This window comes from Carlito syrichta, unplaced genomic scaffold, assembly GCF_000164805.1.
Source record: "Carlito syrichta isolate Samal-C Ts95f unplaced genomic scaffold, Tarsius_syrichta-2.0.1 Scaffold302599, whole genome shotgun sequence".
Lineage (NCBI taxonomy): Eukaryota > Metazoa > Chordata > Mammalia > Primates > Tarsiidae > Carlito > Carlito syrichta.
Window position 1 is genome coordinate 204,141 of NW_007246695.1, and position 25,930 is coordinate 230,070.

The following is a 25,930-nucleotide window of genomic DNA, read 5'->3' on the forward strand; positions in this document are numbered from 1 at the left end:
CCAGGTCGAGGCTGCGCTGGCCGGGAGCGGCCACTGCACTCCAGTCTGGGTGACAGAGTGAGACTCCAACTCAAAAAAAAAAAAAAAAAAAATTCCCATGCCCATTCTTTACCTTTATTTCCACTATCAATCATCACTTTATTTTTAGCTCCTCCGAAGCCCTAAGTTATTCTAAATTAGTAGAATAACCAAACTAGTTTTCTTGGCCTCAGTCTTAACTCCTATCACATCCCTACAGTATTTGAAGAGTGGCCTATTCCACATGTAAAACATGTCATGACACTCCCCTATCTAAATGGTGTCCATGGCTCCCAAAGTCTTCAAGGTAAAGTTCAAGTTCCCTTGTCTGGATAAAAGGCAATAAATGTCAAAGCCCCTACTTATCTCTCAGCCTCAGCTGTAACTGTTACATGTGTAACTTTATCTTAGGCAAATAAAATGAGGCAACTCTTTATGATTACTCAAATAGATCTTAATGTTTCATGCTTTTTAATCTCTGTGTATGTTGATTTCTCTGCTGAAAATTATTTCTCTTTCTCTTTTCTACATAAATCCTTCCCATACTTCAAAACATGGATCAAGCATCACCTCTTCTGGGAAGCTTTCCCATAATTTCAGTTTTGTTTAAATGCCGCCCCCCTTTCTGCCCTCCCTTAGTTTTTCCTGAATTTATCTTTGCACTTTTCACACCACAGTTAAATACTGATTTGTCTTCCCGTCAGATATGCCATCCCATTAGATGCTTGCTTCTGTGGGGCAGGCACCAAGCTTTGTTTATTTTTGTATCTCCACCACCTACCAACAGGTCTGCTAAACAAAAGCTGAAGAAATGTTTCTTGAATAAATCAAATCAAGTCACATCAAATCAGCAACAAAATTAATCTACCATTTTAGTAACATACATATTATTTTAGTAGTATAAGATCATCAACCATAATCACTAGATACTTCGCATTTTTTAAGTATAATAACTTTATACATGTTTAACACACCGAGAAGGGGCATAAGAAATATTGGGTAACACAAAAACACCTCCCAGGAGTCCTTCATACATCTCAGATTTCAAAATCTAATAGTATAAAGAAGTTTCTTTCCTCTGACTGAAGATTCCCAATGCTAGGTTTCTGAGAGGAACAGAACAGATAAAAAATTAGATGGGAGATGAGCAGAGAAAGGACAGTAGGTATCCATCAGAGGGATGTGGTATAACATTTTGTCGATGGCAAATGGACTTCCATTTAGAGCTACTTCTTGGAAACCATGTGTGTGCATTTTCTAAGAGAAGTTCTGCTATATCATTCTAGTCTGTGTTCTATCAGCAGCACAAACTCTATATCTAAAATTCTATCTACAAATCAACATAATGGAGAAAAAGTATATCATTTTGTTCTGTGTTCTATCAGCAGCATAAACTCAACAAATTATATCAACAAATCGGTCTACAGGGGAAAAAAGTATATTTCATCATGGATTTTCTTTTTGTTTTCTTTTCCCATGCTGGATAACAATTTTTAAAATCATTAGGTTGAGCAATAAAATTGCAACTTTTATAAGTCAACATTGTTTGTTTTTTTTAATTGGCAATTTCATCTGGCTCAACATAATATATAAAATGTAACTATCTTTACTAAAGCAAATAAATTTGACAACAGGTATAAGATATAATGCTTGGGAGTTCCTTGCCTATGAGGTGTAAGATGCATTCTCTCCATGTAGATAGAAGTGATTTCTTGTTACCATCAATTAAAATTCATTTCAGGGGAGCCATCAGATACAGGTGAGGACCAATGGGTGGATTCAGAGTAAGACGTATTTCTTATTTTGGGGACTCTAGCAAAAAGAAATCAAGAATTTATTCAACTCTTGACACTCAAAGTGTAGTCTGTGGACTGATGCCAAGTGCATTATCAGAGAGCTTGTTAAAAATGCCATGGAAAGACTTAGACATCATTCTAGAACTAATATATACGACTATGCATTTTAACAAGACACCCCACTGTCAATAATTCCAATGCTCCTTAAAATATATGAAGCATTGAATCAGACCATTTGTACTCAAATTAACTTTACATCGGAATCACTTGGGGATTTAAAAAATATTAATTACCCGGTGCTAGCCCTAAAGGTTAATTGGTATGTGAAAAATCTGAGTGCAAGAATTTTTCATAAGCAGAAATAATAAAATTACATAGAATAACTAGGTGATTTCAATGTACAAAAAAAATGTTGAGAACCACGAATATAGATAAAAGTTTAGGAGAGAAATCTTTAATTCCTGGGAAATCTTGAAATAACATTCTAAAGTATAAGATATTTTCACTATTATAGTCCATATATACTTAGAATAGAGTTAGTACTTTCATGAAAGTTACCAAACAAAGCAAAGAGAAAACTAAATGTCAAGATATTTTATGGTTTTAGAAAAAGAAAGTGATAGATATTCAATAGCTTGTCAAAAGAAAATAACAGTTTCCCTTTGCTTATGTCTATGATCTATACAAAAGAAGCAGATGAAAAAAAAAAGCAGCAAAGAAAGATAGCAAAAAATAGTGGAAGATATGTTACTTTGATGATTTATGTATGAAAGTCAAAAAATAATTTGACTGAATGATAAATGAAACACTAGACACTTGATCTATCACTACAGACTAGGTAATAAAATATAACCTCAGAAGTATTGCAGTGAAAAAGTCAGAATAATGATCTAACATTTTATCTTTGGATAAAAGTCTTAAGATATGCTCAGAAATGGGAAGCTTAACACAATAGAAATAGACTTCAGACCAGTCATTCCATAGGAGTTCATGCAAAGAATATCTGTATTAGCTCTTTGAAATCAATCACTTTGCAGATTTGCACCTCTGAATTAACTTGATCATGTTCTGAAAACTGCTGAATGCAGCAATTCTGGCATCTCCCTGATGAAGACACCACTTTATGACCCAAGAATGCAGCCTTTCAGAGTCCAGATTTTGTAAAATTCCTAGCAATGAGAAGAAATGACAAAAACTGGCTTATATTGCCTGCATTATACATCATGGTTGTCCAGAATTCTGATACTTTAAATATTACAAATAATAGAAATTGGTGTTTAAATAGCTTTAAAAGTTTAATGCTATCAAAGAGAAAAACCTTTAAAGGAATCGAGAGAGAACAGAGATTTTGGTGTCTTGATAAATCTCAGCCAATAAATTTTGAATAATAAAATCAAGTCAGAATTTTAGAGCTTAAAATAACTTTAACATCTGCAGTGTAGTAGAGTGGCATATTTCAATTTGCTATATTGAGTTTAATTTGGTAGAAGACTTTACTTCTCAATTAAAAACGCTCTCCATTGATTCAACTCTCAAGCTTCTCAGTCCTAGGTATAACTTCACCCGGTGTGCATCTTGAAGACATTTACATTTCTAATTAGGAAGTGAATGCCATTTGGAAGCAATCTAATCAAATGTCAAAGAAGACTTTTAATAGTTGTACCTTTTAAAATATATAATTGGGCCATTCGTTAAAAATGTAAGTCTTCTAATAAGCTATGTCTAGGATTTGAAAACCCAAAGATGTGGTTTTCAGTGCATATAACCATTACCCACAGAAATAAATATATTTGAAGAATACATTCTAGGTACCCCTTACAGGTGAATTAAACCTGGATTTCTAAAGAAACCAAAGAAGGCTGAAAGAACCTTAAATTCAATTTTGAACATAAACTACAGGGTTGCTTTGTAATTTGGAGACCACATGCCGATGACTCTGACAATACTGAATTACACAAGAGAATTAATGCATTGCAATTTTCATAGAAAGGATAAAATGGAAACTAATGCATAATTACAAAGAAAAGGAAATATCATTTCCAAACACCTATAAGTATAATCAGTTGTTACAGAAAATATAAAATAATATAGCAGGTGTAAGCAAAATAGTTTATCATGGTATTTGCCATGGGAAATTTGATTGTAAGAGACCTATTCTGTAAGGGAGAAGCAATACTGTGACATTTTAAGGACTTAAAATCTGCATCAAGGCTAAATAGATTCACATCCCAGCTCTGTCACATATTAGCTAGGTAACCTAACCTTTTTGTACCTGTTTCCTCATTTATAAGATGGAAATAATAATAGGATCCACTTGGGGGGTGCTGTGTGAATTAAACGAGTATGTATGTATATATATATAATACACACATATATACACATGCATGTATGTATGTAGTATATATATAATATATATGTATGTAGTGTATATGTACATATGTATATATACATTTACATGTATTTTATATATATACTACAACATATATGTGTGCATATATGTGTGTGTGTGTGTGTATTCAGAATGGTACCTGGGACATAGTAAACACTCAATAAATATTCTTCCTTTATCCTCCTTTTCTACCACTTTTTCTTCCTCCTTCTCCTTTTCTTTCTCCTCTTGCTCTTTTTCTGTTTTTCATAAAGACAAGAGTCAGATATGCTATTTGATAGGAATTATGTATTACTCTAAAGTTAGTATTATAGACATGCAACTAGCAATATTTCAATTGAAGACAAAATGTTGTCTATCCATATGATTTTCTGAGTTTTTTGATTCAGTCATTTACAATGGGTAGTCAAGGCTTTTCTTACTAAGGGAGCCTACCCTTAAACGTTATCATCCCTCTTTGTTTTGATTTTTTTCGTGGTATTTTCTCCCAATTATTTAGAGAGCTTAGAATTTCCATTCAATCCTGAAGGCTAATAAAACTTTTCCAATCAAACAACTAGCCTGAAACTTTAAGAGGCTCTGCCTAGACCTAATCTAAATGTATCAGGAAACACACTGCACAATTGAAGATTCATCAAGAGTGACTTAGCAGATTGTAACTCAGTCTGGGTCCTCTGAATGAGAAACCCTGTTGCGTGACTTAGGTGTCCAGCTGCTCAGAAGTAGTTTATGCTTTCATGTTAAAGATGAAGGAAAAATCTCCTGGAAAGTGAATGTATAATCATGTCAGCTGTGGACTCCACTAAGAAAATCAACTACTTTCACCCAAGGAAATGTCCCAGAAAAACTCAGAGCTGAGGCAACCTAATATCTAAAAAAGACAATGTAAAGAAAGGCAAAGTAATTTGCTTTTAGAGTCATACTGTTCATTTTGACAAAAGTCATCCTATTTCCAAAAAATTACAGACCTCTAAATTAAAATGCTTTTAAAAAGAGCCAATTAATCACCAAAAAAGTAACTATGCAAGATGATAGACAAGTTAATCTGCTTCATTATTATAACCATGTTAGTCTCTATTTATATAACAGCATGTTGTAAACCTCAAATATGCACAATAAAACTTATTTTTAAAAAGAACCAGCCAATTAAATCAATAATTAAATCAAAATAACAAATGTACTAAATTCCTTTGCAACAATACAGAGAAATTTACCAATTTTTATCAGATTGCATGTTTTTTAAAAATCCTCAAAAATATTGGAAAACACTTAAATTAGGCATAGTTTTTATAGTACCTCAATCTTGCAAAATTTTTAAACTGGAGGAGAAAGACAGTTCTGAATTCTGTTCTTAACATGCTTGATTTACTAATGAAGTTAGATTTAAATTGGCATTCCTTCCTGCATCTCCACATTCCATAAAATAAAAAACAATGATAGTACACCAACTTAAGGATGCAATAAAAAGTAATGTGTGATTTCCCTTAAGTACACTTTTAAAGAGACATTTATCTCAATACTGGTCAGGTTGGTCTTTTCTAACTTCACTTGAATGTTATTAGGAAAAGTGCTTTATAAAAACAATCCTGGGCATGAAAAGAGTTTAAAGTCTTACTGTGAGGTTTTGAAATTATGATGAACACTTGCTGCATATAAATTATCGAAATATCACCTGAAATTACAACAGTTGAGTATCTAGTATACTAAAAATCTGACAGTTAGATCGTGGGGTTTACTTGAGTTCTTAGCATCATATGGTAATTCTAAGGCACTGTTTTAAGAACATTTTCAAAGTTTTATGATTCTTTGATGCTTTAAACAAAACTAAGGACTTTCTTTGAGAAAATTGGTAACATTCTATAAAACTCTGTATCAAAGTATATTCCACAAAACATTAAGTCCACAAGATGCTACTCGTAAAAAGGTTTTATGACCAGTGGAAAAATGCCAATATGATATGTGTCCTATCTGGAAGATTCTTTATAATGCAGGTTGTCTGAAAGCAACGGATTTGTCTATCCCTTGCTCATTACTATAGCCCCACGTCTGCAACAATGCTTTGTAATTAGCAATCATTCAGCAGGAATAAATGAATGACAAATAAATGAACATTAAAAGATTTGGGCAGTTCTCCATCAAGGAAATTTCTTTAATTTTCTTTTACCCAGAATGTCTCCCATCTATTTGATCACAGGAACCTTTATTATTTTTTTATTTTTAGCACTACAGAATAATTTAGGTAAATAGGAAAGAAAAAAGGAAAAAAAAGAAAACACAGAGAAAAATATAACAAAACACGCATAACCACCACCTGTATTAAAAATTAAATGTAACAAATAAAACATAAGCATTTTGGGAAGCTTTTCTCCATTCCATCCACCTCAGACCCCACCTCCTCCCTCAAAATGAGGTAACCCCAACATAAGGACTTATGTTCACATGATACCTACTAATATCCTGCTCTGGGAGATTCCAACATTCTTTTAAATGTTAAGATTTTACTTTTAGTTAGTACATATTTTACAAGTGGTCATTTGTAAAGCTATTCATTTACTGCATTAATATAATAATGAATAAAGTATTAATGAAATAAAACACTACAGTACAGATACAAGACAATGGATAACTGATGTAATAATGATATTTAAGAAGAGGCTGAGCCACTTCTCTTTCAGATAGACTGATATAAAATCTAAAGACATACATAGATATAAGCAATAACATAAGGAATCATAGAAGTTTAGGTTACTTAACCTGGACTGAGTGATTTAGAAACTAATCTCTACAATTATAGAGAAAAACATCCCTAACAATGTATTTACTGAACTTTTAGTTAAGAAATCATCTGGGGCTTCAAAAGCAAAACCATGCCTAGATCAATGTCACAATGTGTTCCTATTTACATAATAAATGATGTCAAAAGAGGACACCCTCTTCTTGAGCTAAATAAACAAATACTAATGAAAATCTCTTTTATCAAGATCTAGCATACTCTGAAGACATGCACCTATGAGCTAACCTAGTTTAACCAGAAAGTGACTCTTTTAAAAAAATAGAGTTAATATATTTCAGTATTGTTTCAGTAAAACTTTTTTCTTCAAATTTCAAGTACCATTATCAATATTCTTCAATTGTCTTAGAAAACCTTTAAGTATGTTACTAGTAAGAAATTCTTTTGAATATTTAATTTTTGCTCTTTGCTTCGTATAACAGATAAAAAGACCTAGCAAATGTATCTTCACACTTGCTGCTTTATTTCTTAAGTTTATATATAGGGGGTGTTGATTATGAACACAATACATGTAGCTGCATAGATAACCATGCATACAATCACAACAAGGACTAGAACAACCAAGTATAACAAGGTGTGTGGATGAATTTTCTACTTTATCATTGGTAACTTGTTTCACATAATTTTATAGACAAATAAAATAATTAGAATTTCGTTTCGTTTTTAAGTCAAGCAACTGAATTCATCCTAAGTTAAATGCCAACAGGAAATAAAATATAACCAGACTCTATACTTAAAAACCTGTAAGTCCTTTCTCATATATATATACTTTTTATTTTAGAGATTTGGGGTACTAATCAGGGTTAGGTATACAAATGTTCATTATGCAGGTACCCTTGTTGATGAGGTGCCTTTCTCATATTAAAATAAATAAAATGAATTAGTTTATAAAAGAAAATTCCTACCTCCATTATCTTTTAGATGTAGTGCTATCTTGGTATCATCTGGAAGAGAAATTCAAAGTTATTATAACAGAAAAAGATTTTAAAGGAGCATAAATCTCATGACCATTAATTGTGTACTAACTGCCTTAACAGGAACATGACTAGATTTTGATAATTTATTGAGGTAATTTCTAGTGCTAAGAGTAACTCCTAGCTTTATATGAGGTAGTACTAAAATTTCCTACAGGCTATAAGACCAAGACTTCAGTAAAGTCTTACATGATCCTTAAGTTCTGTGAGAAAAACGGTTATAATTATAACTTAAAATATATCTATTCTTAATTTTCTGAAATAATGTATTGTACTTAGATTCTATAGTTATGACTTTATTTACTCATTAAAAAAAATCAAAGCCAAGAAAATTCCAAATTAGTTGGAATCGTCAGGATTTGTTAGTATTTATAAATCTAACTCCAAAAGTTGCATGCTTATTCATTACTAACAAATATGACCAAAATCGTATATGAAGAGATCCTATCCTGAATGACAAAAGGTTCATGTTTTATTTTGGATGGTCGTATTTCATCCTAAAGGGTAGGGCTTAAGTTACAAAAATATTTTCACAGGCTTTAATAGAACAATCCAAAATAATATGAATTAAAATACAACATTACTTTTAAAAGCAATAAAATGCATTTAACAGCTGCCTTCCACCTAACTTTATTCCAGTTAACTTTACAGTATTCAATTAAGTTCCAATTAAAAGTAAAAGTTCCAAGTTTAGCCTCTTATTCAGACGAAAACAAAGCTTACAACAATATAAAGGTAAGACCATTTCCCCTCTCAAAGCTAACTCTTGGCTAACTAGTATCATATTTCTTCCTACTCCTTCCTAGTGGTACTATTCAGAATAGAAAGTTATTAAATGTTGGTAATACACTTTCTTCCCACCTTGAGTCGTGCTTATGTATTAACACTCTCTAGTGTTTTTGCTTTCGGTAGAAGAAGAAATATTTTTCAAGGGCAATTTCTATGACATATACAGTGCCCTTGTGCAGGTTATAGACCAACATATTTTATTAACTGCATCCAGGAAAATATTAGAATTGTATCTGAGTAAAATTATCTATTGTTCAGAATCCAAAGTCAATGACATTTTATATGCATTTTGCCTTTCTCTCCTGTGCCTGCAATATTGAATTTGGTTATTACAAAACTTAGCCACATGAAAGAAGTCTGTATTTCTTTTCTAAGGAGAAGGGAACAAGAAACCATAGTCAATGGAAAAGTTGCATCTTAATAAAAGAAACAGTCCATTAAAATAATCTCAGCACATACTTTTAGTACATAATAATTATCTTTTTTCCCCTTTAGAAATCCATTTTGTCCAAGAATAACTTTCTCCCTAGAGAGTAGGAGCTAATCCACTATATGCCAACACAGTGAATTTTCCCTCCTGCAGGAAAAAAGCGAAATATCTCTCAGGCACCTTCTGTGGGGAGGCTGGTGGGCAGCTGGGATGTCGCAGCTCTTCTGGTGGTCGTCAAGACCCTGAATTGTGTGGTAGTCGCTCTTACGGTTGTGGTGGTTTGAGATGTTTCTGCTGGTTCTGTGTTCTCACACATCTTCTCTTTTGACTGGTAGGAGAAACAAAAAGGAAACTAACTGAATATTCATATATATATTACATCAAAGAAGTTGGACAGTAAATCACAAAATCTCTCAAATCAAAACAAGGAATAAATTACATTTGTATAAGACTTTATTTCCAGATTTTACTCATTTATAAAGTTTGTAAAATAGGAGAGAGAAATAATGGATTTAACAATGCATTTCCATCCTTAGACACTTGGAGTTCATCATTTATTGCTATTAAACATTCATATCACTGTTAGCTTGCCCTGCATTTTCTAATGATTTATTTATGAAAGACACACTATCAAAAGAAAAAGTTCATACTAGAAGAAAGACTTGTGCATAAAGATAAGGTTTAAAACCTGGCTATGTCGGCAAAGAAAGAGTGTATTCTTTTCATATCAAACTGAAAATGTTAAATCCTAAACATTCACTAATTGCCCCATATTACTTTGTTGTTTCAAAACTAATCTGTCACAGGTTGAATGAATATTTAAAAATTTGTTTGATTTGATGAAATATTCAAAACCACACAAGCAAAGATTTTAAAAAACTCATGTAATCACGTAGTCTGTCTTCTCCTTAGCAGAGCTAAATTGAAAACACCAGAAAAAAGAACATTCTGAATTTTCTATTTGTAGCTTATGAAAATAAATCCCATGACCTTCATTAGTAATAATCTCCAACATCCAAACTTTTATAGTTTAGAATTTTGTGTTTCAATTCACTTTTTTGTGATTCAAAAGACTCCTTCTCTCTGGTAGACCTTGAGTAGAAAATAAGTGTTCTGCACACGGCTGGTACTCATTACATATTTGAAAATTATTATTAAATAAATTATTTTCTTAAATGTTCACCTAAAGTAGTGAAATGCAATAAACCTTTTCACTGGTTAATGAAGATTTCCTGAGACAGCCTCCTTTTCATTAATTGGAGATGATACACATTTATTTTTTACTTCAAGTCCAAGCAGACTAGGAGCCCATTTAACCTCCCAAATTTCAGTACCTGCATCTTCTCAGTCCCAATGATCTAATAATCTCCTTTAAGACTGTGCTTCAGCTAGTCACTCTCACACTCTGGACTGTATCTATGGTTCAAGATATTTTTGGTCTGAAGTAATAAAATCATCCTATTTCGGTCTATCTGTGTACCTGTGAACTCCAATTCCTATCCTTTGACTACTTAGAAAACCCAACACAATGATTTTCTTTCTTTACTTTCCTTTTTTCCACCACTCCAACCTCTTTTTCAATAGCTTTAAGCATCTTCTATTGTTTTTCCACTTTTTCAGAAAATCCCCAGTGTCATACAGTGAAAAAAATCTGTTTTCCCTGCCTTCTCTAAAGCCAGGTTCAGTTCCTGGAATCTCCACAAACTTCTCTCAGCATCCTCAGCTGAGCCATCCATGCTGCTTGGCAATAATGGTCTCTTTGCTAATCACCTCTTCCATTATCCTCAGTATCAGTTCCAAATACTCTCCACTCTACTTAAAATTACAGACCCAGAATGATTCTATCCATTTCACCCCATGAGCTAATAAAAGAGACATCATCAGCAAGAGCTATTTAAATTTCTTTACAAATTAGCATTCTGACTTGACCCTGTGCTGATGTAATCTTCTTTTCTTCTGTGACAATGGGTGGGGATCATTCTTAGTAGGCGGCTCAACTCAGCCTACTTTCTCAGGTGTTGCGAATTTGCTCATCTGATCATGTCCTTTTGCTTCAATATCTTCCATCTCTTAATTCCTTGTTGACTTATTAACATAAGCACTTAACTTATTCAAACAAGTCCAATCTCATTTTGCAAACTCAGACTTCCCTTTTCTCCCCAGTGTACTAATCATACCTCTGGAGAGATTGGTTTACCCTGGTCTTCTCAGATTCTCAGCTTCCACAATTAGGACTATCTTGTTCTTTACATAATACAATCTAGTTGAAATATCTCATACCTGTGTTTCTATATATCCCCTCAGTTACTAAATTGTTCATGGTGTACTATTGATAACTCATTAGCATTTGGCACAGATCCACTCTCTTATCTTTGTTTCTGTGACACTCTCCTCAATGTTATGACAACTCTCTAACAACTCTTTATTTTCTTTTATTTGTGTCTATTTCTTAAATGTTGGTGATTCTTATGGACTTTTCTTGACCTATCATTTCACCCTATGTATTCTCATCAGCAATCTCTACCACACCTATGACTTCAATGAACATATTTATGTTGTTTATTTGTAAATCCATATCTTTAGTCCATATTTCTTTTTTGAATTTCAGGCCAAAATAGTCATCTACTGAATGGGTATGTGCATGTGAATTTCACAGACATCTCAAACTCAAGTCTAGAATGGAACTTGCCATATTCTTTCTTGTGTTTCTATTCTCAATGAACTGAACTATCAAACATCCTATTGTTTAAGGTTAAATCTCAAACTCATTTTGCTGACAGCAGTAAAGGCGGGCTAAGATACTAAATGCCCCTTCCAATACAAAACAAGCAAATTCCAGATCAAACATGAATTTTATAACATTACTAGAATTTGCAGAAAGTAAAGGAAATCTCCAATGGTGACTTTTCATTGTCTCTCCCCCCTCATCCCCACCAAAAAATAAAATAAAAGACAGCAAAAGTTGTGTGCTATAAAAAGCATAGAAAAAGCTCATTTAAGCAAAGTAAAAAGGCAGGATTTGTCCGGAGGGGGACATAATTGATACTACTTCAAGAAGAACAAGTTTGCACCAGCAGTAGATGAGGGAGAGACACCTACACCTCTCCTCCACACATTAAAGCAGGTACCTATGGTAATCCTATAACCCTAAGGGTTTTGACATCAAACGTTCTTTGGTGCAAAGCATCGCCTATTTAGGTCATGGGGATTACTATAGAATAAGATCAGACAAATATGAACTTTTAATTAAGCAATAAAAAAAAGCAGTCTGACAAAAAGTCAGCAAAAACAATAAACAACATATTTAGATTTCCAGACTTTAGATATTGGGATCATTCATATGGAATATATAAAAATCATATATGGACTATTTAAATAAATATCAGGCAAAATTTTTACATGAATTGTTTGTGTAAGACTTGGTGATTTAATAAAGTGTCACATTAGAATATTAGAAATGAAATATATTTTAGGTGGTGAGTTTAGATTTTAGTAATTAGTAAATTTTAGTAATTTTAGATTAAATAAAGATTAAATGAGATGAATGAAGAATTATTAAACTGGTAAATGTATCTGAAGAAATTCCTTGGAATACAGCACAGAGAAATAAGAAAACAGATGATATAAAAGAGAGACAATCTTCATGACACCCAGAAGGCGAAAATAGAGATAATGACAAAGTATGGTCAAACAGCACATTTATCAAACTTGACAACCAACCAACTAGAAAACCCACATTTTTCTTGAGCACACAGACCTTTTGTACAAATTTCCCATGTACTACTTCCTGAAAAATTTCCAACGAATTTAAATAATCAATATCATAGAATATCTCCTTGGACAGCAATTCATCTAGTCAATAATTTTAAAAGATAAATTTTAAAAGTCCTCACAATTTGATATTCAATATAAGTCTAATAAAAAAGTTATATGATTTATTGAATGACTGATTACAGATCTTGACAAGGTGAGTCTATAATTTATAAGGACAAAAGTCCTAAAATAGTCAAAGCACTATTTTAGCAAAGAAGAAAAAGTAAGGAGAATTGTCCTATGGATGTAAGATTTCTTAAAAAAACAATAGTAATTAATGCAGTGTGACATTTGCCCAGGTAATGTCAAACAGTTTTGGAATAGGAAAACTCAGAACCTATATATGGAAGAGGTGACTTTGCAAGATATTGCCAAAATAAAGAATTATTCAATAAACTCTGCTTTGGCTTTCCATAAGGGAAAAAAAAAAAACTCACAAATTGAATTCCAATCTTATATAATAACAAAAAAGCAATTTCAAATGGAATAAAGACTTTAAGACAAAAGACAAAGTTTTAAAACATTTAGAAAAAAGATTGTGAAAATAACTTTATACAATTTAATAGGAAAAGTTTTTTAAACAAGATACACATGCACATAAAACTAATCATAAAATAAAAGATTGATAAATTGTATACATTAAATTGAGAATGAGTGTTGCTATGACAATAGAAACCAACATTTGGGAGAAGATAGATAGATACATACCATCTATATACATATATACATATATTTTCATAGCAACACTATGTATATGTGTGTGTGTGTGCATACACACATTTATATGTGTATACACATATATATTGACAAATTAGGTAGAGCAATAAATATTGCTAGGGCAATAAAGCAACAAAAATAACCAAAATATGCAGGGAATAGAAGAAGCAACACTCTTTCTATATAAATACTATGATTGTCTAAACAGAGAATCACCAAGTACTTAATAGATATATATTTTTTTAATTAGTAAGAGAGTTTTGTTAGGTAGTTGTATATAAAATCTATTATGTCTGTTACATGTAATCAACAGAGAAAGAGTATTGAGAATAAAAACAAAAAGATAAATATCCAATATAAAATGGAGAAAATGACATGACCTGCCACGTTACAGAAGAGGAAAGACAGAAGAAGAAACACAGAAGCCATAAAGCATGTGAATATCTATTAAATTTCATTAATGTTTACAGAAATGCAAATTAAGTTTACAACAAGAACCATTTTATACCCACTATATTTGCAGAAATGAAGAAATCGAACAACGCCAATGTTGTCAGGCACATGAAATAATGGGAATTCATCAGTGTGCCAGCACTGTAGTGTACATTGATAAGCTGGAAACAATCTGGCCTTATTTTGCAAAGTTGAACCTAACTCACACTCAGTAATTCCAATTTTAGAAATATTAGAGAAACTTTTGTACATTTGATTCAGGAGACATGCATACAGAACTCTGCAAATAGTCTCCATAAACAAAATACTGAGTGGGGAAAATATAACCATAAGAATGTAGACTCTAGGAAGGCAGGGTTTGGTGCTTTTTGTTTGTCTTCATTTTAAAAAAATTTGGTACTGAATCCCAGTACCAAACAAATAAACAAACAAAACAAAACAAAATACCCAGGACATCGTGAGCACACAACAAATATTTGTTGAGTAAATGAATGGTATTCTATAAACCATAGAATGCATAGCTATGAAAATGAATAAATCACCACCACAGCAGCCAACAAGAATAAAGGTGAAAAATGAAATCTTGAGTGATAAACCCAAAATTCAGAAAATGGTACTTTTATTTATTTTGAACAGGGAGAGGCAGAGATGTGATGGAGCGGAAACAAATACCCAGTTGCATAATCGTTGATAATTCCAGTTTTTAAATTGCATAGTGTGATCATGAGTTTTCAATTTCTTATTGTGCTTCAGAATTACATTAATGCTATAAAAATGCTAAAAATATTTTTTTAAAAAGAAGAAACATTTAAAAACACTTAAATAGTTTTTGCTTGCATTCAAACCAACAACCTGCTGATTTTTCTCCACCAACCATCATTGCCTGGTCCCCACTATCTGGCCACTGATTAAGTCCACATCTCCAATAACTCTGGCCCAAGTCATTGCTACAACCCAGTATTGGCCATTTGCTTTACCATTCATTATTCACCCAAAGCCAGGGTGAGCCTTTTAAAAAGCCATTTGGATATTATCCCTTTGATTGAAACCCTTCAGATAGAGTTTCCTTGCCTCTAGGGTAAAGGACAAATTCCTTCAACTTGCCATTTAGGGACCTGTTTACCTCACCAGTCTCATCTCTTCTCTTCTTTACTTCAGTTACCCTTCACATTTCTCCTTAAATATCACCTCCTCAAACAAAACCTTTTTTTATCCTTCTTAACAATATCATGCGCTGTAGTTATTCTGTCTTTGCCCATGTTATTCCCTGAGTGCAGTCCATCTACCCTGCTGGACACAGTGGTCTATTTACCGCCTGAACATACTTCTGACACGTTTACATTACCAGTACTTAGAACATGCTGGATAATTCTCCAGGTGGCCTAGGAAATACAACACCTTGAGATAAGAAGGAATTGTATGGAACATCCTTGGCTCTGTTCTAACCCCCTTTGGAAACATCTGATGTCTTTAAACACTAACCCGGCAGCTCACATCACTCTGGGGTATAAAACTCAGGCTGGGCTGCTTTCTGAGGTCCCTCAGCTGCAGTGAAAATGGTGTACAGGCAGATGGGACTCTATCCACCCTGGACAGTTTCCTGAGCACTGGCGGATCAGCCACAATGAATCCTAGGCTTCTGCGGTCCTTTGCTGCCCATCTGTAAGTAACACACTTTGTGTATGGATGATCTATCGCACCAGACTCAGACAAGTTGGCAACCAATGTTCAGAGAATCTGCTTCACAAGCACACATAGTAGGTGTTCATATTAGGATGTTTACTTACTGAATACATTTATCTCACAATATCAGGAAGAATATTAAACCCTAGTTTTAGGCAAGGAAAACAGACAGAAGTTGGTGAGCTTGTTTACTTACCTGTAAAAATAAAATAAAATAGAATCACTCACCATAAAGTTAATAGTGTTAATAATTTAATTACAGAATAAAGAGCTAACACTGCTTATTACAGAATAAAAATATAACACTGTATATTACAGAATGCACTAGACTCTGAGCTCCTTGAGAGGAGGGGTGATTTTTCAGCTTTGTACTTTTAGTGGCTAGCACAAGCCTCAGAATATGGAGAATTCTCCACAATTGTACATAGGAAGGCTTACAATATGATAAATTTTTCTCTCCCTCCTATGATTCATAGTGAGCCTACACTGAAGCTAGAAAATTAAAATGTCTGAAATATATCTTCAATCTCTGCACATATACAGATATTCATTTTCCACATATTTTATTGAGGTAACTGTGATTACATAAAAGAAACAATCATCTGAAAACACAACTATGGTTCTATCAATACACAGTTTTTGGAATTGTGTTATTAGGCAAGTGGAGTGAGATAAATGAAATAGTATATATCATTGTAGTTCCCCAAATGAATGACAAAAAGGTGATTAAAGCTGCACTGACAATACTATATTTGAAGTTCACAAATGTTCTTAAGAATGTATTTCTCGAGATTTTTATGACACATCCTCCTAAGAATGAATTTTGAAAAAGCCCTCCTATTGCTTTTTAAAATAAAATTTTGGCATGATTTGCTTTATTACATACAAAAACATGTGTAGCTGTTAATAATTTTATTTTTCAAAATTCATGCCCTCAACTTAATGAAGGGAGAATAAGTACTTTTCTTCATAAAACTTATAGGACACTTTTATATGATCCTGAAATGACAGTGTAAATGCAATTCTCTGCAAAACGTTAAACAGGTTGAAATTGCTTCTGCAACTGTATACACCTGCGTGAATCACTTCACTGCATCCGTGCCTCTATCATGTTTCCCTCAGGTTTAATGTCATACCATTTCTGTAGGTCAGCTATGTTAAACCATTTCTCATATACTATAGCACATCAATTTGCTGTTATCAGTCTTTTCTTCCCTGCCTCATAGCCCTGGTCTTGTTATTTGAGCTACAAAGAGGAACAATGGCTTCCTAGATCTTAGAAAAGTAGCAAGTTTTTAAGAGAACTGCCCTTTGCTCCTACAGATTAAGATCCTGGCTCTACTATTTCCCAGCTTCTCACCAAGCTCTCCAAGTACCCATACTCCATCCTTCCTGACCGTCTCCCCTCACCTCTTTTTCTTCTCTTCTGAGGGTAATAACAGTGCCTGCCTCATAGAATGGATATGAGAATAAATTGAGGTAATACATACAAAAGTAAAGCCAATGTCTGACACATATTAGGAGTTCAATAACTCCTGGCTATTTTTTGTAAGATTAGACACCATTTTCATGAAGTTGTAGTGACTATATATAAGACAGTTCAATTCCAGGAATTCTGTCATACCTCTTCAGGGCATCCACTGTCCACCCAGTCCTGCCGATGGCGATCAAATCCACTGGAACATCTTCAAAGACGACCATATGACAGTTCAGAAAAGAAAGTATAGAGTGCAGAATGGGGGACAGAAATTTAAAGGAAAAGATTGGTGAGTAGTTAATTCTTACATTTCCAGTTTAGCACAACATAAGCATTCTTCTATAGAACTGGTAAATGAAGAAAAAATGACACATCTAGAGTGTTACTAAGTTATCACTCACTTTCTAGGTTTTCACACTATTAGATTACACATGACAATAAATCATTCTGCTAAGGCAGGTTACACTGAAGAGAACACCTAGATTCCTGCACGATGGCGAAACCCATCATTATTCCATGAAGTCGATTTTCCTTTTTCCCATATTTTTTTCTCATCAATAAAACATATGAACACAGACAAAAATTTTGCAGGCATCATTTTTCAAGATTTCAGATTTATTCATTTATTTGTTTAAGACCCACCATTACACTAACTCTTTCTCTACTGTGCAGTAAAGTGTTTAAACAGTTTCGGGGGGGTCTCAAACCCTGTGCATTCCAAGGAAAAACTGGCCCTTGACTGGCTCCTGAGAGATTGCCCGCACACCCCTGGAATATCCTACCTAGTAAAAGTGTGTATCTTGGTCGTGTATTGTGCAGATAATTTATGCTGACAAGTCAATTTCTTGTGAAATCTGATTTTATTCATCTGGTACCCTGGGTTCTGATGTATCAGTTTGGTGTCTGGGGGGAGGTAAAGACTTGGAGATAAGGTTAGTCACAGGAATGTTTCATCCCTATGTGACAGAACATCCATAAAAACCCTGAATGCCAAGACTTGGGTGAGCTTCCCTGGTTAACAATACATGCTGTGTGTTGTCATACATTGTTGCTCGGATAATTAAGTGCTATTGGTATAATTCTTCTGGCAGAGGACAACTGAAAGTTGTACCTGATATCTTCTGAAATTCTACTGGGAGAAATCCCATCCAAAAAACTGGAATTATCTTTTGGAGGGTAGACTCCTTATAATACAGGCTTCCCTTGCTAGGTAAATGATCTAGGAACCCATTGGCACCAGTGTACCATCTAGCATTGTTGTGAGAGATGTGTTCCCAGTTTCAGTAAATTTTTTCTTGGAATTCTTACAAAGTGTTTGCCCATTTCATGACGGGTGATTTACAAGCACACCTGCCCACACTGAGCTGAGGGTTTCAACAGTTTTTGACCAAAAACAGCATGGCTTTCATGTCTCACCCTCCCTATTCACCCAGTTTTGCCCTGAACAACGTTTTTTGCTTCCCTGGATGAAAAAATTCCTCAAAGGGAATCATTTTGCCAATGTAGAAGAGGTAAAACCAAAAACAGCAGAAGTACTAAAAGGCATCAAAATTGACAAGTTCACAAACTTTTGAGCAGTGGAAAAACCACCTCAGTAGCTATATTGCATTAAACGGAGAGACTTGGTAGGTGACTGAAATTTAAACATGTAAGAATAAATACACAATTTTGTATATATGAATTCCGGGTTTTTTAGGGGGTCTCCCTCAACATGTGACTCATATTTGCAGTTGTAATTCCCTTTTCCTGTGGTAGCCTTGATTGTAACAGCTTTTCTGAGTCCTTCCAGTGAATCATTGATTCTAAGTGGGTTCTTGGGAACGCCCGGCAATACTATGACTAGGTAATGTCCGAAAGGTCCATTTAGCAAGCACCAGGTTAATAAGATTTTGTTCACTCATACTCTCTTCCTTGCCTGGAGTATTTTCCATCTTCCCTTACTATTCTCATATAGCCAATCATTTTTCAAAATCCAGAAATTACTACCCAAAGCACAATCTGATAAAGTTTCATTACAGTGGCCCCCCTTTTTCCGTTCAGTTATCCAGGGTCAAATGCCATCTGAAAATAGGTGAGTACAACAGAATAATATATTTTGAGAGAGAAAGAGAAGTCATATTCATATAACTTTTATTACAATATACTGTTATAATTGCTATGTCTTATCATTAGTTATTTTTTAAATTTAAGTATTATTTTATTTTAAAGATGTGAGGTACAATTCAGGGTTAGGTACATAAGTGGTCATTGTGCAGGTAAAAACGCTCGGGTACCCTTATTGATGTTAAGTGCCCCCTCCCTCCCCTGGTAGTGTCCCATTACTGCCAATCTATTTCTTTCTTTTTTATTTTTTTTGAGTTGGAGTCTCAGTCTATCGCCCAGACTGGAGTGCAGTGGCCGCACCCGGCCACCACAGCCTCGACCTGCTGGGCTCTGGCGATCCTTCCGCCTCAGCCTTCCAAGTAGCTGGAACCAATCCATTTCTTATAATATTATGATAAATGTTTGAGGTCTGCTTAAGAGTGGGTACATGTAGTACTCAGATCTCTGTCTCTGTGATAAATCACTAAGTATTATAGTTCTAAACCCATCTGAGTTGCTGCGAAGTCCATCATCTTGTTTTTCTTTATGGCTGTGTAATATCCCATCGTGTATATGTGTCTAGTTATTGTTGTTAATCTCTTATGGTTCCTAATTTATAAGTTAAAGTTTATCATAGGTATGTATGTATGTATGTATGCATAGGAAAAAAATAGTGTATATAGGGTTTGGTACTATACTGGGTTTCAGGTAGCCACTGAGAGACTTAGAATGTATCCCTTTTGAATACTGTAATCACATCTTACTTTATATTTTTTTCCTTTATATAAAATCTCATGTGTTTATGTCTTACCAAACTTAGCTGTGAAAATTGTAAAGTGAGGGTCTTAAATTGATCACTTTATCTCATGAGAGATTCAAAATATTTTTGCCAATCTATTCAAATCAAGGATATGCATTGTCCTTGAATTTTAATATGTACCCATATATCTATATATGATATATAACAATTTATATTAATATGCAAATCTAAATTGATATTTATATATATTTCCAAATATACGGATGCTGTTCAACTTCTGTCTTATATTTTCTTACTGTGCTTACAATGTTACTCTGCAACCTTTTGGGTTTTTTCTTGTTTTGTTATGAGTCCACATGATGGCTTTTTCTAAGAATTCTTGCCAGGGATTATGTACCATGGCATGAACAAGCATAATTTAATTCAAGTGGAATGTGAAAACAACTCTCCTCTCAACAAAAAAGACCATATCTATCACTCTCTCTGGACATGATCCATTGAAGTTCAGCTATTTTATGCCTACCATCTGTGTTGAACAAGTTTAAGCGTGGAAAAAACATCAGTGTGTGATTTGGCATCCTAAGTTTGAGAATCCCCAGTTGGTCAAGACTGTCTCTGGTTATCCAATGAGCTTCTGATGTGTGATATCTATTTAATTCCAGATGAGTTAGATGACTGTTCCTTCTTATTTTTTCCTTTCAAATTTGTTTAAACACCGAAAAATGTACTGACACTCTCTTTTGGAAGACGGAGATATATCCAATTTTCTATAAAAAAAATATTTTTGGGTGCCATCTGACCATAAGTAATTCAATGGAACAAATAATTTTGAAAAGGCAGTTTGTTTTTCACTTTATTCCAGATGTATCCAGAGTTAGTGGGATATAATAACTTTTACTTTATTTTACAACAGTAAAAACATCTTAAATTTGCATGTCAACTGAAATTTTATCTTAGAATAATTAGTCTTTTAAATTGTTAAATTAATCCCAGGGAAAAGTGCAGAAACACTACAGTTCACTTGATTTATTCAATAATCCCCCAATTATGTTGTGTAAAATTTGGTTCTACTGAAAATATAAATCAATTAACTAATTCATTTATTTATTTATTCATGATCAATTTTCTATTATTTGAAATTTACTAAGGGCTAGAGTGGAAAGGACTGAGAATGGCAAAACAAGTAAGATATGATTTGATAAGTTCACACTTTTTGTAGCTTACAAAGTCTTAAGAAATGAATAAAACCGAACCCTGTTTTATTAGCATTTTTTAATAGCCCAGCCATCTAAATGACTTGCAAAATTATTTTAAAAAGAGTGTATGTTGTATAAATAATTTTTATAAAGCTACCTTCATATTATCTAGAATTCTAAATAAACTAGGAATTGCTCTGGAGAACACCTTCCTGTCTCCACTGAGCTGCTGCGTTGCTTTCTTAAAAAAATAATGAAATGACATTAACTATGTGATTTTAAAATATTCTTTAAAAGTGACTCATAAAGAGGTTTTCTTACATTGAAATCACCTAAGAAGCCTGTCAAAATGCAAATTCGTAGGTCTCACTGAGTAAGATTCTCTGGCAATTGAGAGCCAGCAATATCTATTGTAAACAAACACCCTAAAAGGACTCTTACCACGCAGAAACTTGAAAACCACTGACTTCCTGTAGAATATGAGCAGGCCTCTAACCCACTCCTCCAGCTCATTTCATTCTCCTGCTCATGCTCATGCTTCTTTTGCTCCAAGAATAGCAAATTGCTTGCCCTTCCCTGAAGGTGCTATGCTCTTTTGCGACTCTGCCTTTGAACATACTATTAAATATGGCCAGAATGTCCAATTATTAAGCCCTGTTCAATTCAAACTCAATTTTTTCAAGAAACAACTTTGTTTCTTTCCACCTAGCAGTCAGTAACCCTTCCTCAGAGTCATCCCCTTCCCAATACCAAGTGCAAGTGTCTGTTATTCCACCACAGTGGGTTGCTTTCCAGCTTAGTTTACAAGACTTCAGGGAGAACACGATTAAAAAGTGAGGTTCTGAAGTCCAACTGCTTGAGTTAGAATAAAATAGGTATGTGATCTCAAATAAGGTCCTTTTATTTACTTAGAAGTAATTTTATTGCATGCTGACAAATTCTAACTGCATATATTTATGGGTTGCAATGTGGTGTTATGACATAGGTATGCAATATGGAATGATTAAATCAAGCTAAGTAACATATCCATCACCTCAGATATTGATTATTTTTTTGTAGTGAGAGCATTGGAAATTGACTCTGTCAGCATTTTAAACATGCAATATGTTATTAACTGTAAACATCATGCTAGATCTCAAAAAACCTATTCCACCTAACTTTTTTTACCCTTAGGTTACTTTCCCTTTCTAAACCTGTTTCCTCATCTGTAAAATGAGGTGTGTGCGTGGCCCTATGCAAGGATTAAAAGTAAAGTGTTTCTCTGGTACATAGTAAAGGTTCAATAAATGTTAGCTGTTTTTAACACCTAGATATCAAAGTTGACAACTGTAGAAAAATGAATAGATGAAATTTTCACTTCAAAGACAGGATTTAGAAAATGTTTAGGAATCAATTCTATGTAGCATATTAATATGAAATGTGTCATAATATAATATCCTTTATCAACACATTTGGGAATTAGTATCATAGAATATTATGAGAGAAAATCTAAGTTGCTCTCACATATGAGTCAAACTTCTATTCAATATTTACAAGCAGACGGGATTATGTGATTTTTAAAATATTTCTCAAAAAAATAATTTTGACAAAATCTAAACTCCTGACTATAATAAGTTTCAAATGTTCTTATGTCCAAGTGATCATCTTTTCACCACTACCTAATTTCAAAACAAATTGGTAGAGAACTATACAGTTCTTAAAATTAATTGTAATAATCCCCATTCAGTTTCAATGGTGTGTTGATTTCAAAGCTCCCAGGTAACACGTTAAGTGAAACCCATTAAATAAGGAAGTCTAGAAAACAAACAATATTTTCTTAGCTTGCAGCATTCATCAAATCAAGAGATAAAAGCATAAATATCCTCATATCTATAACTGAAGTCAGTTTTTTAGAAAGAAATAGACTTACTTTGGAAGGGTGATATATTCAGATAAAGAAAATAAACATTAAAATATATACATAAGTCATACATAAAGATTAAAAATGAAGTGGATGTCTTACGAGCAATGGAACATGTTTCATCTACAAAGAGAATTTAGGAAAGAAACTTCACAGAATCTTAAGATCCCATTGGAAATTAGTTTCTAGATCAGGGTTAGCAAACATTTTCTGTAAAGGACCAGATAGTATATATTTTGGGATTTTCAGGCTACATTGTTTCTGCCCCAACTAATCATCATTGTAGCTTGAAAACAGACACAGACAAATGTGTAAACTGATGGGTGTAGATGTATTCCAATAAAATTTGATTTACAAAACCAGGAAGTGGGTCATGTTTTTGACCCACTTACTGTAGTTTCCTGAACTTTGTTCTAGACTATTATGTACAAATAAATACTTGTAAAATTCTAAAGTTTTTAGGACAAATAACTTACTTAAGTATCTGATGACTTACATGATCCCTGCAGCCTCAGGTTTTATTTATCAGGATGTGCTTATCTTATTGGAAAAAACGATTGTACATTTAGTAAATTTTCTTGTCACATAATGTAAATGTGTAAAATACGATCCATCAGTATCAAAGAAATGGAACGATGCTTTGAAAAGAAGAAGTATTTTAGATGGGATGATAGAAGTGATTATAACTAATAATATATTTCATTATAAGATAAAATAGGTAATGGAACTATAAGATGTGCTAAAATCATTTTCCTTTGAAATACTGATAAAAATGTAATCAGAAAACTAGCCCTAAAATTTAAAATGTTGGCTGTATTCAATATTATTTCTTTATTTAATTTTCAATTAAAAAATAGTAAAGAATGCCCTTATGTGACATATTTGTTCCTAATTGGCTTCAGGCATGAGATAAACAATTTTACTTCTAAATATATTTCTCCTAAAAGCAACTACCTTGAGTTTAATTTTTTTCAGAATTGTCATGCCTGAATCACCCATTACATACAGCTATAGGAATGACAGATGAATCTACCAGTAACCTATTGCAGAGACAGTACTGTAGGACAAATTATAAAATTTTACATTATTATAATATGCAAGAAGGTAGAATATGTTTTCTTTGAATAAAAATCTCTTGATACTACTTGTATTTTGCTGCTAGTACATATTGAAACATGCTAAGGCAATTTTAAATGATACAAGTTTAACTGTGTATTGACTTAAACAATTCTTCTTTACAGAGCATCCTAGCTTCTATATGTTCACAAGTGTAAGCTCCTTGCTTGAATATTGTACGTGTTAATTAAAAAAAAACCTGCAATGGTAAAAATAATTAAATCTGAATTCCTCAGTGACTTTCTGTTTTGTGCTGTTTCACCTGCATCAGATGAATGTGAATGCATTCGCAATATAAAGTAGATTTCAGAAATCTTCAATTTTATAAAAAATAAATTACTCCAATATAGAGTCCTTCAACCTTTTTAGAAACAAACTATAGTAAGATTATATCTAACATCAAGTGTTTAGGCATTTACCTATATATGTTGTGCACGTATGGAAGCTAAATTCTTGTTACAATGTTTACTTTTTTTCTTGTTCTTTTTTCTAAAGAGTCATATGTACCACAGATAAATTTTCTATTTAATTTTTAAAAATGCTGGTTGCAACATACTGGGTAATTGACACCATGACACCATGACCCACCTGAATTATAAACCTCAATTTGAAAAATACTCTCCAATAAAGCTTAAAATTTAAAATATATTTATACTTTAAATAGAGTGGACTGGATTTAAAAATAACCATCTTAATATAAATTTATAAAAATCTTAAAAACAAATTAAAGTAGGGGCATCCCAATGCTAAGATATTGTTAGTTTTGTTTTCACCATAGTATTTTTTTAAACGTATATTTACTTATATCCACATATTAATCAAACTGGAAACATACAATAGCGTGATTTTCCCAGGTTAACATTATGGTCTGGGCATTTTCCCATGTCCTTAAATATCCTTTGAGAGGAATTTTTTTTAAACTGATACATAATAATTGTGTGTATTCATGGGGGTGCACAGTCATGTTTTGATACTTATAATGGATACTGATCAGTGACTAGCACATTCATTATTTCACACATTTATCATTTCTTTGTGTTGGGAACATTCAATATCTTCCTTCTAGCTATTAAAAACTATGTAATATATAATTGTTAACTACAGTCATCCCACAGATTCATAGAACACTAGAACATCTTTCTAGCTGTAATTTTGTATCCTTTAACAAATCTTTCCGTATCTCTGGTTTCCCCTATTTTTCCCAGCCTCCAGTATCCTCTGTTCTATTTTTTACTTTTATAAAATCAATTTTTTTCTTTTTTTAGTCTCCATATGAGAGTGAGAGCATGCGCCATTAAACTTCCTGTTCCAGTCTTATTTCCGAAACTTAACATAATGACCTTCAGTTCCATCTATGCTGCCACAAATGAAAGGATCTCATTATTTTGTTGTGGCTGAATAGTATTCCGTTGTATGTATATACCACCTTTTCTTTATCCTTTCATCTGTAGTTGTACACCTAGATTAATTTCATATCTTTTCTACTGCAAGTGCAGTATATCTGTATATGCAGTTATCTCTTCAATACACTGATTTTCTTTCCTTT

The 25,930-nt window shown here is 33.2% G+C and overlaps 1 protein-coding gene across 1 annotated transcript in view; it reads right to left on the reverse strand.

Moving 5' to 3' along the window:
- Positions 1-25,930, reverse strand: part of PLXDC2 (plexin domain containing 2) — a 137,217-nt gene that overhangs the window by 47,680 nt on the left and 63,607 nt on the right. The window contains exons 7-9 of the mRNA XM_021711807.1: positions 17,478-17,538; positions 9,368-9,515; positions 7,900-7,938 (exon numbers count right to left, since the gene is read on the reverse strand). Coding sequence (XP_021567482.1) covers positions 7,900-7,938; positions 9,368-9,515; positions 17,478-17,538 — 248 coding nt within the window. The remainder of the gene's footprint in view (positions 1-7,899; positions 7,939-9,367; positions 9,516-17,477; positions 17,539-25,930) is intronic.